Source organism: Solea senegalensis, linkage group LG18 (assembly GCF_019176455.1).
Source record: "Solea senegalensis isolate Sse05_10M linkage group LG18, IFAPA_SoseM_1, whole genome shotgun sequence".
Taxonomy (NCBI): Eukaryota; Metazoa; Chordata; class Actinopteri; order Pleuronectiformes; family Soleidae; genus Solea; species Solea senegalensis.
Genome location: NC_058041.1, coordinates 7,807,385 through 7,820,473, shown reverse-complemented (window position 1 = coordinate 7,820,473; position 13,089 = coordinate 7,807,385). Strand labels below are relative to the sequence as shown.

The following is a 13,089-nucleotide window of genomic DNA, read 5'->3' as shown; positions in this document are numbered from 1 at the left end:
GAAAACGGATGAAAGACAATAGCTGTGACATCAAAAAAACACAAAAAACTGTGCCTAAGTCCTGAAGGAAGAGAGAGACATATCAGAGCAAGGCCGCTCAAGTTAATATCAATATAACTAATGCAGTGAGACGTTAGGATGACTTCATTAGCCACTATCACTGAAGACACTTTATTATATAGTAGCAGCCACTTATAGAGCGAGTCTAGTGTCTGCTAAACCTTGACATGACATTCTCTGGTCCTTTGTCGTAATCTGTGTCTTTCACAGGGTAAGAACGAACAACAAGGCTGATTCATCTAGAGATTCTACAATTATATCTTCAAGAAACATACACACTACTCTTATAACACCTAAGCCTCAAGATGACTGTCTGGACTTTCTTTTTTTTTTTGCTCATTTTAACCATAAAAGGGTCAGAAAATGTCCTGTAAGTGCTTTTGCTCATTTTTCCAGACTAACTTTCAATACCTGGCAATTACACAACACAATACATGAGCACCAGATTGTGTGTGTTAAATTTGAACAGAACAAAATTTGAGTTTTTGTCTCAATGTCCAAAAACAGGCCAAAAAATGGAAACTATATACAGGCGTTTTTCCCGCTCCTTTCCTTACTTTATTCACTGGCTTACTGCAACCAAGCAAGTGAAATGACCATAATAAACACACGTTGGATTTGACTTACAACCTCTCAGCTTTCAGAAACTGGCACAAACCAGTTTTTACCGTAATTACAGTAATGCAAAGTGTCATCTGCAATACGCTCTGTGTTAAAGGGTTAAGTATTGAATTTAGGTGTTTCAATCAGGCGTTTGGACTCCAGGCCCCTTATCTCCAATGAAGGACAAGCTTAAGACTTCAGCATACCAAGACATTTTGAACAATGCTCTGCTTCCAATTTTGTGGCAAACATTTGAGGAATGCCCTTTTCTGTTCCAGTATGACTGTGCTCCAGTGCACAAAGCAACAACTATAAAGACATGGTTTAACGAGTTTGGAGTGAAAGAACTTGACTGACCCCGCACAGAGCCCTGACCTCGACCCCCATCGAGCACCATTTGGGATGAACTGGAACAGCGACTGAGAGCCAGTGCCACATCAGTGTCTGACCATATAAATGCTCTAAAGAATGAACGAGCGAGACTTCACCAGAGAAACACTTCAAAATCTGAGGGAAAGTCTTCCAAGAAGTGTGGAAGCTGTTAAAACTGCAAAAGGTGGACCATCTGTATTTGAACACATCATTACAGTCCATGTTTGTGTAAAGGTCAGGCGTCCGAATACCTTTGTCCATATAGTGTATCAATTATTAGCATTTCAGTGAGAGCAGTGCCTAAGATAACTGTCTTGATAGTTTACATATATTAAATTAGGGCTGCAACACTTAATCAATTATTAATCAGTTGCATTAATCATCAAATATCAGTTAATCAGTTTGAGTGTTTTGGGTTTTTTTTAATAATTAAAACAAGCTCTATGTCTTAGCCCAGAATATTTTCTTTGCTCTGCATAACAGAGAAATCTTTAATAAAAAATGGAAACATTTGCGGACATTTTTGAACATTTTCTGACATTTTATGGAACATATAACTAATCGATTCACCAAGAAAACGATCAACAGATCAACTGAAAGGACTCATTAGTTACAGCCATGTTGATTCACTGCAGTAGCTGTACATTACAAAAACAATGCATTTACCGACTGGTGGGAAAGTCAACTTGGGTATATAGAACAGAATTTGAACATTTTTGCATCCATTAAATCAAAAGATAATAAGAAAAAAATGGTTCTTTATGTTGAAAAGTCTCTTAATGAACTTTAAGTAGTAAATGCCTAGCTTTTGTGTAACATATCAAATAAAAACATCAGTATTCAGTAACATGATTAACAAATGATAGCTGCAGTTCAATTTCTTCTCAATCCACCAATCAGTCAATGAATTTATTGCTTTAATTCTATAGTATATAATCCCAGAGTAACACAACACCACTGTGCTGCCTATTGTGCATCACTCACGTCTCTGCTCGACTCCAATATCTCAGGGGTGTTAAGTGTAGCAAAGTGCACACTCATGCACTCATCACAGCACATCATAGACAGCACAAAGGTCTCTCCAGTTCAAGCAGCTGCTGCATAAAAGTACGCATCAAACATCCGCGTCTTCTGAAATCATCATTTCATCATTTTGACTACCATCACAAATGTGGTGATTTATAATTTCCCAGAGACGACATGGATTTCATGCAAAATTAAAAAAGGCTGCACGCTTCTTCTAATCACTGGGCGAAGACAATGAATGTAAGTAAGTGTCCCACCTGCTGCTCATGAACGTAACCGTCAGTAATGAGTTTTTTCTGAAGTAAATGTCAGTTTCATATTGTGCTGCCAACGTCTGTTTGTCTTCTTCATCTCGATTCTACAACAGAGACCAACGCCGCCTCCCCATCGTGTACTCACACTGCACAGAAGTACAAATTCATGACATGCTCCTACAGCAAGGCTAAAATACACTGTGTACAAAAAAGTGTTACACTTGTACCATTGGGCACAAAAAATGTCCCACTGAAACCTATTCAAACTGCAATTTTTGCAATTCCATTAAATTATAATACATGCAATTTATTATATCTGGGTGTCAATCTGGACTCTGGTAGACGTATGCCAGTAATAATTCAACACACAAACAAAATAACTTTGCATGTAGTATATTGAAAATAATTCATATGTTCTGTTTTTAACATCTACAAACATGGAGGCATTGTGACAAATACTTGGCATGTAAAGGGTTAAAATCATTAAAAAATATATAATTAGTAGTTGATATCCATAATTAGGTCAGGTGTATGTGAAAAAAACACAGAATATATTATTGTATAATGTTTTTTATAGCTTGTTTTTAAAAGGGTTAAATAAGCATTAAATAGTTTGTTATTCATTTCACCACCACAGGTGATGATTGTAAGTATCAGTCAGAGAGCCATGCATGTTTTCTTTTGTGTGTATAATTTGTTAGAATAACTGAAATGAACACTGTCAAGCCCAGATAATGAGTTTTAACTCCGCTAATTTGATTATTTTTTCTTAAATCAATTAACATAGTGGGTTACATACAGCAGCAGCAGCACCTTCATACTTCACCTACAAACACAGTGAGCACTGAATGCAGAGTAAATAACATCTTCTGTAGTGCTGATGATTATCTCAACAGCAACATCTCCAATCGTTACATTTTAATGTAAGCTAGAATGTTTGTAATGACTTTATTACTCCACTGTAACAGCTTTATTATTGTTACAGATGAACGTTGTACACAACAGTGTCTGACACCTGTTTGAGTTGCATGACTGAGTGGAAACTGCTGGAGCATGGACACTTTATGTGCTAAGTCTGAAATAAATGGCAAGTGAAGGCAATAAAAATTACAGTACACACACTTGCAGTGACATGACTTGTAGGTTTAGTATATTAATTAAAAAAATTAATAATGGCACCAATTTAAAGGTACCCAATTCCATTAAGTGCCTCTATTAATTATTTATTAGCAGTGTTCACAGACAGTTTATAACACACTGTGATGTGTTTTTCATTTATGTTTTATATTTAATTCACAGCTGTTAACAAATACATTAATAAATAAAGAGTGTTTTTTTTTACCGCAGAGTTTCTTCAATTATTGTTTAATACGTTATTATTCATGAAACATACATATCGAATAGGTGTCGCTCATGAATAATGAGTGACACTTTCCTGTCTTTTTGATTAGCAGAGGTCTCAAACTTGTGGATTGAGGGCCACATGTGGTCCTCCAATCAATTACAAGCTCATTTATGTGTGTGTGTGTGTGTGTTTGTTAAGTAATATATTAATTTTGCATTATAAACATGTAGTTATTGTGAAATATATATCAGTCCATATCAACACAGACACTTTTATTTTGAAATTCTGTGAAACCGCTGCTTCTGCTTTTCCCCAAAAAGTTAGTTACCCTACTGGCCAGACTAGATTACTCATCGGCTCCCAGGTCATTCAAGCTATTCAACTATTATTGGTGGCCTCTGTCTGTCTGTCTGTCTGTCTGTCTGTCAGCAACATTACTCTGCAATTCTGCAACTATTTTTTCACGGCAGTGGTGTATAATGTCGTTTCTTTGCATTAACTTTGATCTTCTTCTGCTCATTTCAGTGCTAATCAACTATACATTCACCAGTGAGATTCACCACAATAAAGAAGTCGGCTACAGTTGAAATATTTCAGCAATGCTTCAGATTTTCCATAATTTTAACACCTCAATTTGGCTGTTACTCCCCTTCAGTACAGGTCTACATTAGTCAAAAAGAAATAAAGGGAAATCGAAATGTGGAATTTAGATTTAGACAAGTGGGAAAAACGTATGTCAGAGCCAAAACATGGTGTCACGGAAACACAAGCTGTTACAATTCAATTACAACTACAACGGAAACTATATAAGCACAAACTGTGACCAAAACAAACCATATCTATACAGCATATCAGAGGACACTTACCGCGACTTCTAGCATTTTCATCAATTACACAAGACGCTAATATTATGTACAGATTTTTCCAAGACTGACTGTTCCCACAGTGACTGGACACCGAGAGCAAAATTTCCCACCAGCTATGACACAGAGTCTTGACTGATGCAGCAGCTGTGCACAGCTGTAGTGTGCGCCTCACACACACACACACACAGCTGCCACACCCCCCAAAACTCCGAGATAAAATGGGCATTATCACTGCAGACCACAGCATTCTTTTCCAGTGACGCTACAACAAGAGAGAGGGAGGAGCCTCTGAATCAGTGTCACATCATCTGAATGTACAGGATGGGACACAGATGTCAGGTGAAAGAGGAGAGAGAACTGATTGAGCTGCCATCTTGTTCCATTTCCCACAGAGCTGCTCCCCAGGAGCAGCTGGGGGTTAATTGCCTTGCTCAAGGGCACTAGTCTTTAAGTGAGCAGAGAAAACCTCTTGTTCCCCTGCCTGCATTGATATCCCCCCCACTGAACCAGTGAGTCAGAGTTGGGAGGCATTTTGATCAGCGGTTTCACACACTTTGTGCGACGAGTGGAGTCAGAGTTTGACCTTGATGTGAGCAGGACGTGATGTGTGTGATCTTGTCCTGGCCTCCTGATTTTTTTTTTTACTGCATTGATAAAATAAACAATAAAGATGCTTGTGCAGCACTGAGCCAGCCAAGTCCATATAGTGGAGAAATTCATCACTCATTCCCATCTAATCTTTATATAACTTGGGATATATATATACGGCCTACAGTGAAGGATAATTGTCTCGCACATAAAATCCAGTTCAGTTATTGCTTTCCACCAAAGTTCAGCCTTATTAATGTGCACCCCGCTAAGCAAACATCACAGTCTTGACAGATGGCGGTGAAGTGTCGATAAGTGATACTGGCCACGTGCCTCAGCACAGTGCCAGTGGGGGGGTGTGTGTGGGGGCGGGGAGGTAGTGAGAGGTGGGGGTGTCACTGCAGCAGCAGCAGCAGCAGCAGGCCTCCTAAACCTTTTAGCGGTGAAAAACACCCCAGCTTTTCTCCGTGACTCAGATTGGGGAACAGCAATTTTCTGCAGAGCATCATATCCCCAGCCAGACAGCATGAGAGCAACAAAAGCAGTCCAGTGAATGGGCTGGAGTTTGGCTCGCTCACTGGGACAAATGTGGCAGAGATTGTCCGGGGGATGCGTCACCGTACAGAACATGTCCCTGTCACATTTTTCTATACAAGACATGAGATGTACTTACTCTTATTGTTTCCTTCTCTTGTCTATTTTTTACCTGCACAAAATACAACTCTGTAATACATATATTATCCATATATTATCTACTTTATTTACTGTCTTTCTTTTTGTATTTGATAATAAAACTGTATTGTCTAATACTTGAGAAACTCGAGACACATCCTTGCACTGAATGAATGCAGATGAGCCTGTTCATTATTGAAAAGCCATAATTGTTAGTATACATGTTCCTATCACCCAACCATTAAGTTTGAGTTGATTCATTTGGTAAATGTGTTCCATCAGCAGCTGTAGAGCAACGTGATCTCTGATATGGAATCACATTTGTGTCCACAAAGGCTGGCTTTTCCTGTCTTTTATCCTTTTTTGGTCTCCACCACCTTCTGACAACAATATCTGTCCGTGCTCTACTCTGAATTCTAGGTTGTGGTCAGGACAGAGATCTTCAAATGATCTAAATAAAGGATTATTAAGCCTTGAAAAGCTCATGATGAGCTTTCTGTGTGTTTATTTTGCCATTGTATTGCATAACATATAATTATAAACACATTATCATTCACTTAAGTCGTGTATATACTTGTCCTCGTTACAATACAGCACTTTCATAGCATATATCATGCGGTAGTAGACGCTCGGGATGGAGGAATCATATTTCTCTAATTAACTATTTCCTCTGTTTTGTCGCTATGGTTACTTTAACAAAAAAAAATCCACAATCAATAGGCTCCATTATATTTTTTCCTTTCAGAATGTAGACGGCTGCCGAATAATTGTGATCCCACTGAAGCGGCTGTTTGCAGTCTTCCCTCTCTGAACCCCATCCAAACCCACAGTGTGGTACATTCCTCTAAATCCAGCACTGAGGCAAAGAGAGGAGACAAAGACTGTGATTACTTTGGCCACTCGTGACAGAAAGACAAGAGCACACGAGAGGTAAAATGGAACACTGATGTTTGTGTAAGTGAATCAGGGTGCATTGTGTTTCCGACACAGTCAGTGACAGCAGCAGGTGCCAGTGTGTGTCTAACATACATGCACACTTCCTCCATATTTCCATATTCCATGTCTGTGTCTGTGTGTGTGTGAGTGTGTGTGTGTGTGCACCTGCAGCGTGCTAATCTTTCCCCCCCGTTTGCATTTAGTGAGCTGACAAACCAACGCAACATCAAAGGAGACCAGTGGGGAGAGACTATTAAACACACAGCCGTCCTCGCAGAAATGAGCAGGCCGTGTGCTGCTGCTGCTGCTGCTGCTGCTGCTGCTGCTGCTGCTGCTGCTGCTGCTGCTGCTGCTGCTGCTGCAGGGGTTTCTATTGCATCAGAAGAAGAGGTGAAGCTCCCTGAGACGAAAGAGGAGGCAATAACCAATCATGTATGAGCTGCAGACCGGCAACAAATGAGGGGAGACTAAGAAGTATAGCGTGTGTGTGTGTGTGTGTGTTTGCCACAAGCCAGACGAGAGACATCAGCGAGCTGCAGTTGCTGCTGATCTATCGTTATCTAAAATGAGAAAAGATTATGTATAAGATAAAATAAAAAAATGAGAGGTAGCGCAGAGTTAAAATTTTAATTTAATGAAAATATCATTAGCACACGGAGAATCGGCGTTAAAAATCGATTTACAGCACCCGTCCCAGTCTGCGTTAATGGATTATAATTATTCTATATTCCTTAATAAGTGGGTTTGCATTACACGTTATCCTGTTTCCTAGTTTGAAATGGGTGAATAATAAACATAAAATGAATAACCAGAGAAACAGTCATGTAATAAACGAAGCATGTAATGTATAGTGTCGTGCGAAAACATTAGATCTGTGTGCCGCAATAATAATATTATCATCACATCTCTGTCTTGTTTTCCATTGCTTTTTAACTGTGTTACTAATTAACCTTCTTTTTTTTTAATGTTGCATTCTGTTCAAACTATTCTTAGCATATGTTACATAACAGCAGATGATAAATAGTGGATCATAAATTACAGAAACTGCATTTGGATTGAGACTTTACTTGTTAACTTTAGTATATCCTGTCTTATGACCACTGCTTAACGTCATCTTCAAATAAATTATTTAATCACATAGGGATTTGTTTCCTCTACTAGCAACTGAAGTGGATCTTAATCCAAACAGAAGAAAATAGTGCTTACAGATTATTTTCATCTGCAGATTAATAAACTAATTTAAGAAATGCTCTTCTTATATATGTGTTTTATGTGATTGTGAGACTATTGGTAGAATAATGTGACGCACTGTTCAGGGAGTTGTTTATGTTCTAAATACAATCTACTGTGTGTTCATCATACTGAAGGAACACGTCACGCAGGGCAACAGTGTTCATGGAGTGACAAAGTTTATGAATTCATCAGTGTAAGTAGAAATCATAAATCAGTAGAATCAGTGCATGACTTGAATTGGAAACTAAAACTAATAACAACAGCAACATTATATGAAGTTAAATGATTTTATTTAAAAGACTCATTTAAAGAATTCTTGTACTAAAAATGAAAGTCATTTAACCAAACACTTCGATTGAAATATTATTAGTCGTGCAGTTTTCATGGGATTTGTAAAAAAAGCAAAAACATAGAGTTCAGCCCACTGCACAGCACGGCAAACATTTTAGACCCATTTAATCCCAAAGCAGCAGCTTCCCTGTTGTTCCATTTGAGGGGAAAATGCTCGAGCAGTTGAGAATTGCTGTATCGGCAATAAGCGTGGAAGGAGCCAAACGGAATATCAAGTCATTTTATGGTTAAGACGCCGTAAGCTGCAGGATAAGTGCTTAGGTTAGCATATGCACAACAGGACAATCTCCCATAGGCTGCGACGCCGTAAGGGTCAAAGGGTCTGTGCACTGAGTATAATGTATTCAAGTCTGAGCTGGAACTAATAATAATGTATCATAGGCCTTTCACTGGGGAAACAATGACATTTTAGATAAATATCACGGAAATGTTTGGTTTAGTGTTCCAGACCTCTTACGGCATCCTGAAATGCAAATTATTATTTTTTTTTTTTTCAATTGTCCAGGATTTTTAGATCGCCGTCTCTGCTGCAGTGCAATGATAGATAAACTGTCTTTCCACAAACATCCCAATCATTCCGAATAATAATCCACAGTACATGTTGTCAGCTATTTCTGTTGGGATAATAGAAAAGGCTTCAAATCTCAAAATATTAATGCAAATAAAACGTAAAAAAAAAAGCTCAGATGCTCATTATTCTGAAACCCCAGAGAAACAGCAACGACTGCACAAGCAAACACAGGTTCCTCCCAGTAATTGCTGGGAAGGCAATCTCCCTTTCAATAAAGCACACAACACACACACACACACTGCAGCTTTTTACCCTAAATGACAGAGCCTGTTTGTTACGGCGAGATTAATTAGCGCACTCTCAAATTTAAATTACATTCTTCTTACATTACGCAACTCAGGGAGGAAACACTCCAGACAAGGATGAAGCTGCACGCTGCAGTTTGTTTTTTTTCTCTCTCACTTGATTGGGCGTCATGTTCCTCCGTCTGGAAACGTGACACCAGCTTGAAGTAGCTACAAACTAATAAGAGACGTAACATGGAGACGCCAGTGACTGATGACCACTAATGGCTTCCCGTTCAGATTTACCCTACATTTCTCATTTCACACTACAAGTGGGCAAAAAACACACGCTCACTGTCCACAGCTGGTGCTGTTCACCTCTTGTTTACATCATTAAATAATTGCCCCCAAGACCTGGAAATGTATAGCACATCCGTTAGTTGTGGAGAACCACAAATACTACCCACAAAATATCCAAATTTGACTCATTTCCAGAGATAAATGTGTTATTTGATCAGACCTGTTATGTGTCTCATTCGCAACAACAGAGGAAGTTGGGATTGAAAAAAATAACAAAATTGACAAAAAAGTCAAGGTCAAAGTCACTTCCTTCAAAGAAAATAAACACAGGTGGAAGCTGCCCTTTAACTTTTTTAAGTTAAAGGCAACATCAAAGGATCAAGGGAGTTATTATCGTCTTATTCTTTGGAAGAAGAAAAAAAACATAAACGTAACAGGAACGAGAGCATTTTCTTAGATTATAGAAAGCAATGATTGGAAACACTGGCAGAGAAGTGACACCCGTAACCATGGCAACCTGCTTCAAAATGCGACGATGTCATGTCTAAAATGGGACTAAACGGATACACATTTTCACAAAAAGTCTGAACTTAAAAAATACAATTTTGTTTTACTTACTTCCAAAGATAAATGTGTTACTTGATCACCAGACAGTAGATCTGAGATGTGTCTCATTCCCACAACAATAAAATTGACAAAAAAGTCGACTTCCTTTACATTACAATGATTTTAAATGTATTCTTCATTTGATCAAGGGGTGAAAAAAAATGGGTGAAGCTGCCCTGTAATCACACCAAATGATTGATATTATAAAGTTAAACAACTACAGCTGCTGCTATTTTTGACACAAACAGACCATGAGGGCCACCTCAGTAAAATCTTAAAGTCCCTAAACCCAATTTTAGTCAGTCTCCGGCCTGTCAGCGATCAATCAGGCTCCATTTCTCCTCGAGCACTGTGTTACAGTAAGTTGCTACCAAAGAAATGCACAAGTGCGAATGAAATGTGTGTGTGTGTGTGTGTGTGTGTGTGTGCCAACATGTGACCATCAGCAGATGCAACAGTGAAGAGGCGAGTGGGCATGCAGAGACATGACACAAGTTATCCTATTAGAGACACAGATTTACTCTGAAACACAAACACAATATTGGCACTGACCTTGAAACTCCAGTAGTTGGGCTGTTGCTACAAGGAGGGGGGGGAGGATAGGAAAAACAAAGGAGACAGAAGAGGGACGGGGAGGGTGAAAGAAAAAGGGGGAGGGGGGGTCGAGTGTGAGACATTTTCTTATGCACACTGCTAAACGTCAAGCAAAGGAGCATAAAAAACCAGAAGGACTGAGAGAAAGTGCTCTGTCACTAAGTTCCCATGTGCAGATGTGAGAGCGATAGTGCAGAGTGTGACTAATAAAGTTCAAGAGGCATAACAGCATACATTAGTTTTATGAAGACAGTGCAATAACAGCGCCTGAGAACGCTCTCCGACACGTTGATCAAAATGGCCGCGAGTCATTCTGCTTAAGGGAACAAACAAACGCACACAGTGTGCCGTTTGTGTATATTAGGCTCGCTGAGAAAATGACGAGTTCATTATCGCGATGATGGCCAGATTAGCTTGCGTTGTCCTTCACTGGCGTCATAATAGGACTTTAATTGCTTGTAATTGCCACGCAGGCAATTAATCAAATGTTTACAATGACTTCATACGCACTAATGATGTAGAACCAGGCAGCTCCTAAATTCAGCCTCTCGCTCGCTCTCCTGAGATTGCAGACTTGTCTGGCATGGGCCCAGGACCAAGATTAAAGCAATGCACAGACGCTGGATTAGGAAGCTGCCGTCTTTATTTTTATGTGGACAGAGACAGACAGGTTATTGTACTTCAGATTATTTAGGACACATTTTCTCCACATACGAACATTTTCTTTTCCTTCTTTTCATCCCATTAATTTGACCAACAAGGGTCAGAAGACAGACTGAATATCATTGATTTTGTACTTTTTACAAGTTAAATTACATCTAGTTACTGTCTATCCATCAATCCATCCATCCATCCATATAGGGCTGGGGTGCCCCTGACATTTATAGACATTTTAAACTCACCCTTGTAAGACTTTTCAGAAACTATTCATTTCCAATGCTGGTATTTAGCTAAAATACAGTAAACAATGATGATACGTCGTCTCTTTACCATTTTAACACCCACTAAAGTCAGCTCCGGCTCAGGAACTTTTTTTTTGTTGCAGATGAACTCATGCTGAACAGGCCCTGAGCTCAACCCTCCGCATGCAACACTTTATGAAGTGGAAAACCAACTATGAGCCACAATTTATCACCAAACTTCAGTGCTGGACCTCAGGGATGCTGCTGTCTGCATAGATACAAATCCCTGCAGAGTGAAGCCGTTAAACGACAGCCGCTTGACTGATGCCCACATTTGTGTTGTTTCCAAACACGTTTTTTTTTTTCTGTCGTTTTCCCACATGTAAATTGTGCCGCGCGTTCACGCTTCAGTCTTCTTTGATGTGCAACCCACTCAAGATTCTTTCAGCTGAGTCTGAATGAAAGGTTCACAGTGTAGAGCTCAAGCATCGCTACTCCCCAAACAATTACCACTCATTAACTTGGACTGATGAGCGCTGAACACGTTAAATCTGGAAACAGATCCGAGCACAAAGTCTGCAGTCATTTTCAACCCCGACACCAACGACGCGGCAAGAATTTAAGACGGACGGAATGAAGACGACAGTTGTATACACTGTGTAACAGCTGTTTCCTAAATCTATTTAGTTTGCTCCAACAACTAACAACGAGGGAGGAGCCACTGGATCGGATAACGGCAAGAGAAAAATGACCCAATACTTCTCCATGCACAGATGTTTTGGGCTATTGTTTTCTTCTATATAGTTGGGGAATGATTGATGATGAAATTGTGTGAAATGGATAATGTATAACTATGTAAACTACAATAACGATATATGCTAAGGGTGCATTCACACCAGCTCCTTCTTTATCGAACCCTAGCTCGTTTGCTTGGTTCGTTTGGTAGAGGCGTGAATGCGCAACCGAACTCTGGTCCGCCTAAGAAAAAACGTAGGTCTTGGTTCGCTCCAAGTGAACCAAATGCAGGACGTGGACTACAACGCGGGGCATTGTGGGTAAACACAACCAAAACATACGTGCGTTAAACATACGAACATGTCGTGTCTTCTCCTTCAGGAATTCTTGATGCAGCGCCACGTAAAGAGGGGAATGTTGTAAGCCCCAATTAAACCAAGGAGTCTGGTGGACTATGAGTCATGAAAACGACGATGTTGTGATAGCAAATATCTGTATATGATACAAAAAAGTGATATCATGCCATCCCTTCTAACGAGATACTTTAATATTTATATTATAAATAGTCATATATGGCTTCATTTTTGGACTAGTGAGCTATTGGAACCACCTAAATATAACAATCGTGTGCGGTGACTGTTTATACTGTGTTAAAAGAATTTATGTATCTCATCTAACCTCCTGACATGCGGCCCATGATCAATAATACACCTCAGAACTATTATTCCCACAATTGCGTGACTTTGTGTGTGAACAGGAAATGGAATATTACAGGAGAGTAACTTGATTTAAGCGGAGCCGCAAAGTTTGGCCTAAATAAAAAAAAAACAGTTTAGTCTAAATTGTATCTT

At 39.4% G+C, this 13,089-nt stretch overlaps 1 protein-coding gene across 1 annotated transcript in view; it reads right to left on the bottom strand.

The window, feature by feature from the left end:
* The window catches only part of LOC122758912 (SRC kinase signaling inhibitor 1-like), a 100,782-nt gene that overhangs the window by 31,777 nt on the left and 55,916 nt on the right, over nucleotides 1-13,089 (bottom strand). The window contains exon 3 of the mRNA XM_044013307.1: nucleotides 10,560-10,586. Coding sequence (XP_043869242.1) covers nucleotides 10,560-10,586 — 27 coding nt within the window. The remainder of the gene's footprint in view (nucleotides 1-10,559; nucleotides 10,587-13,089) is intronic.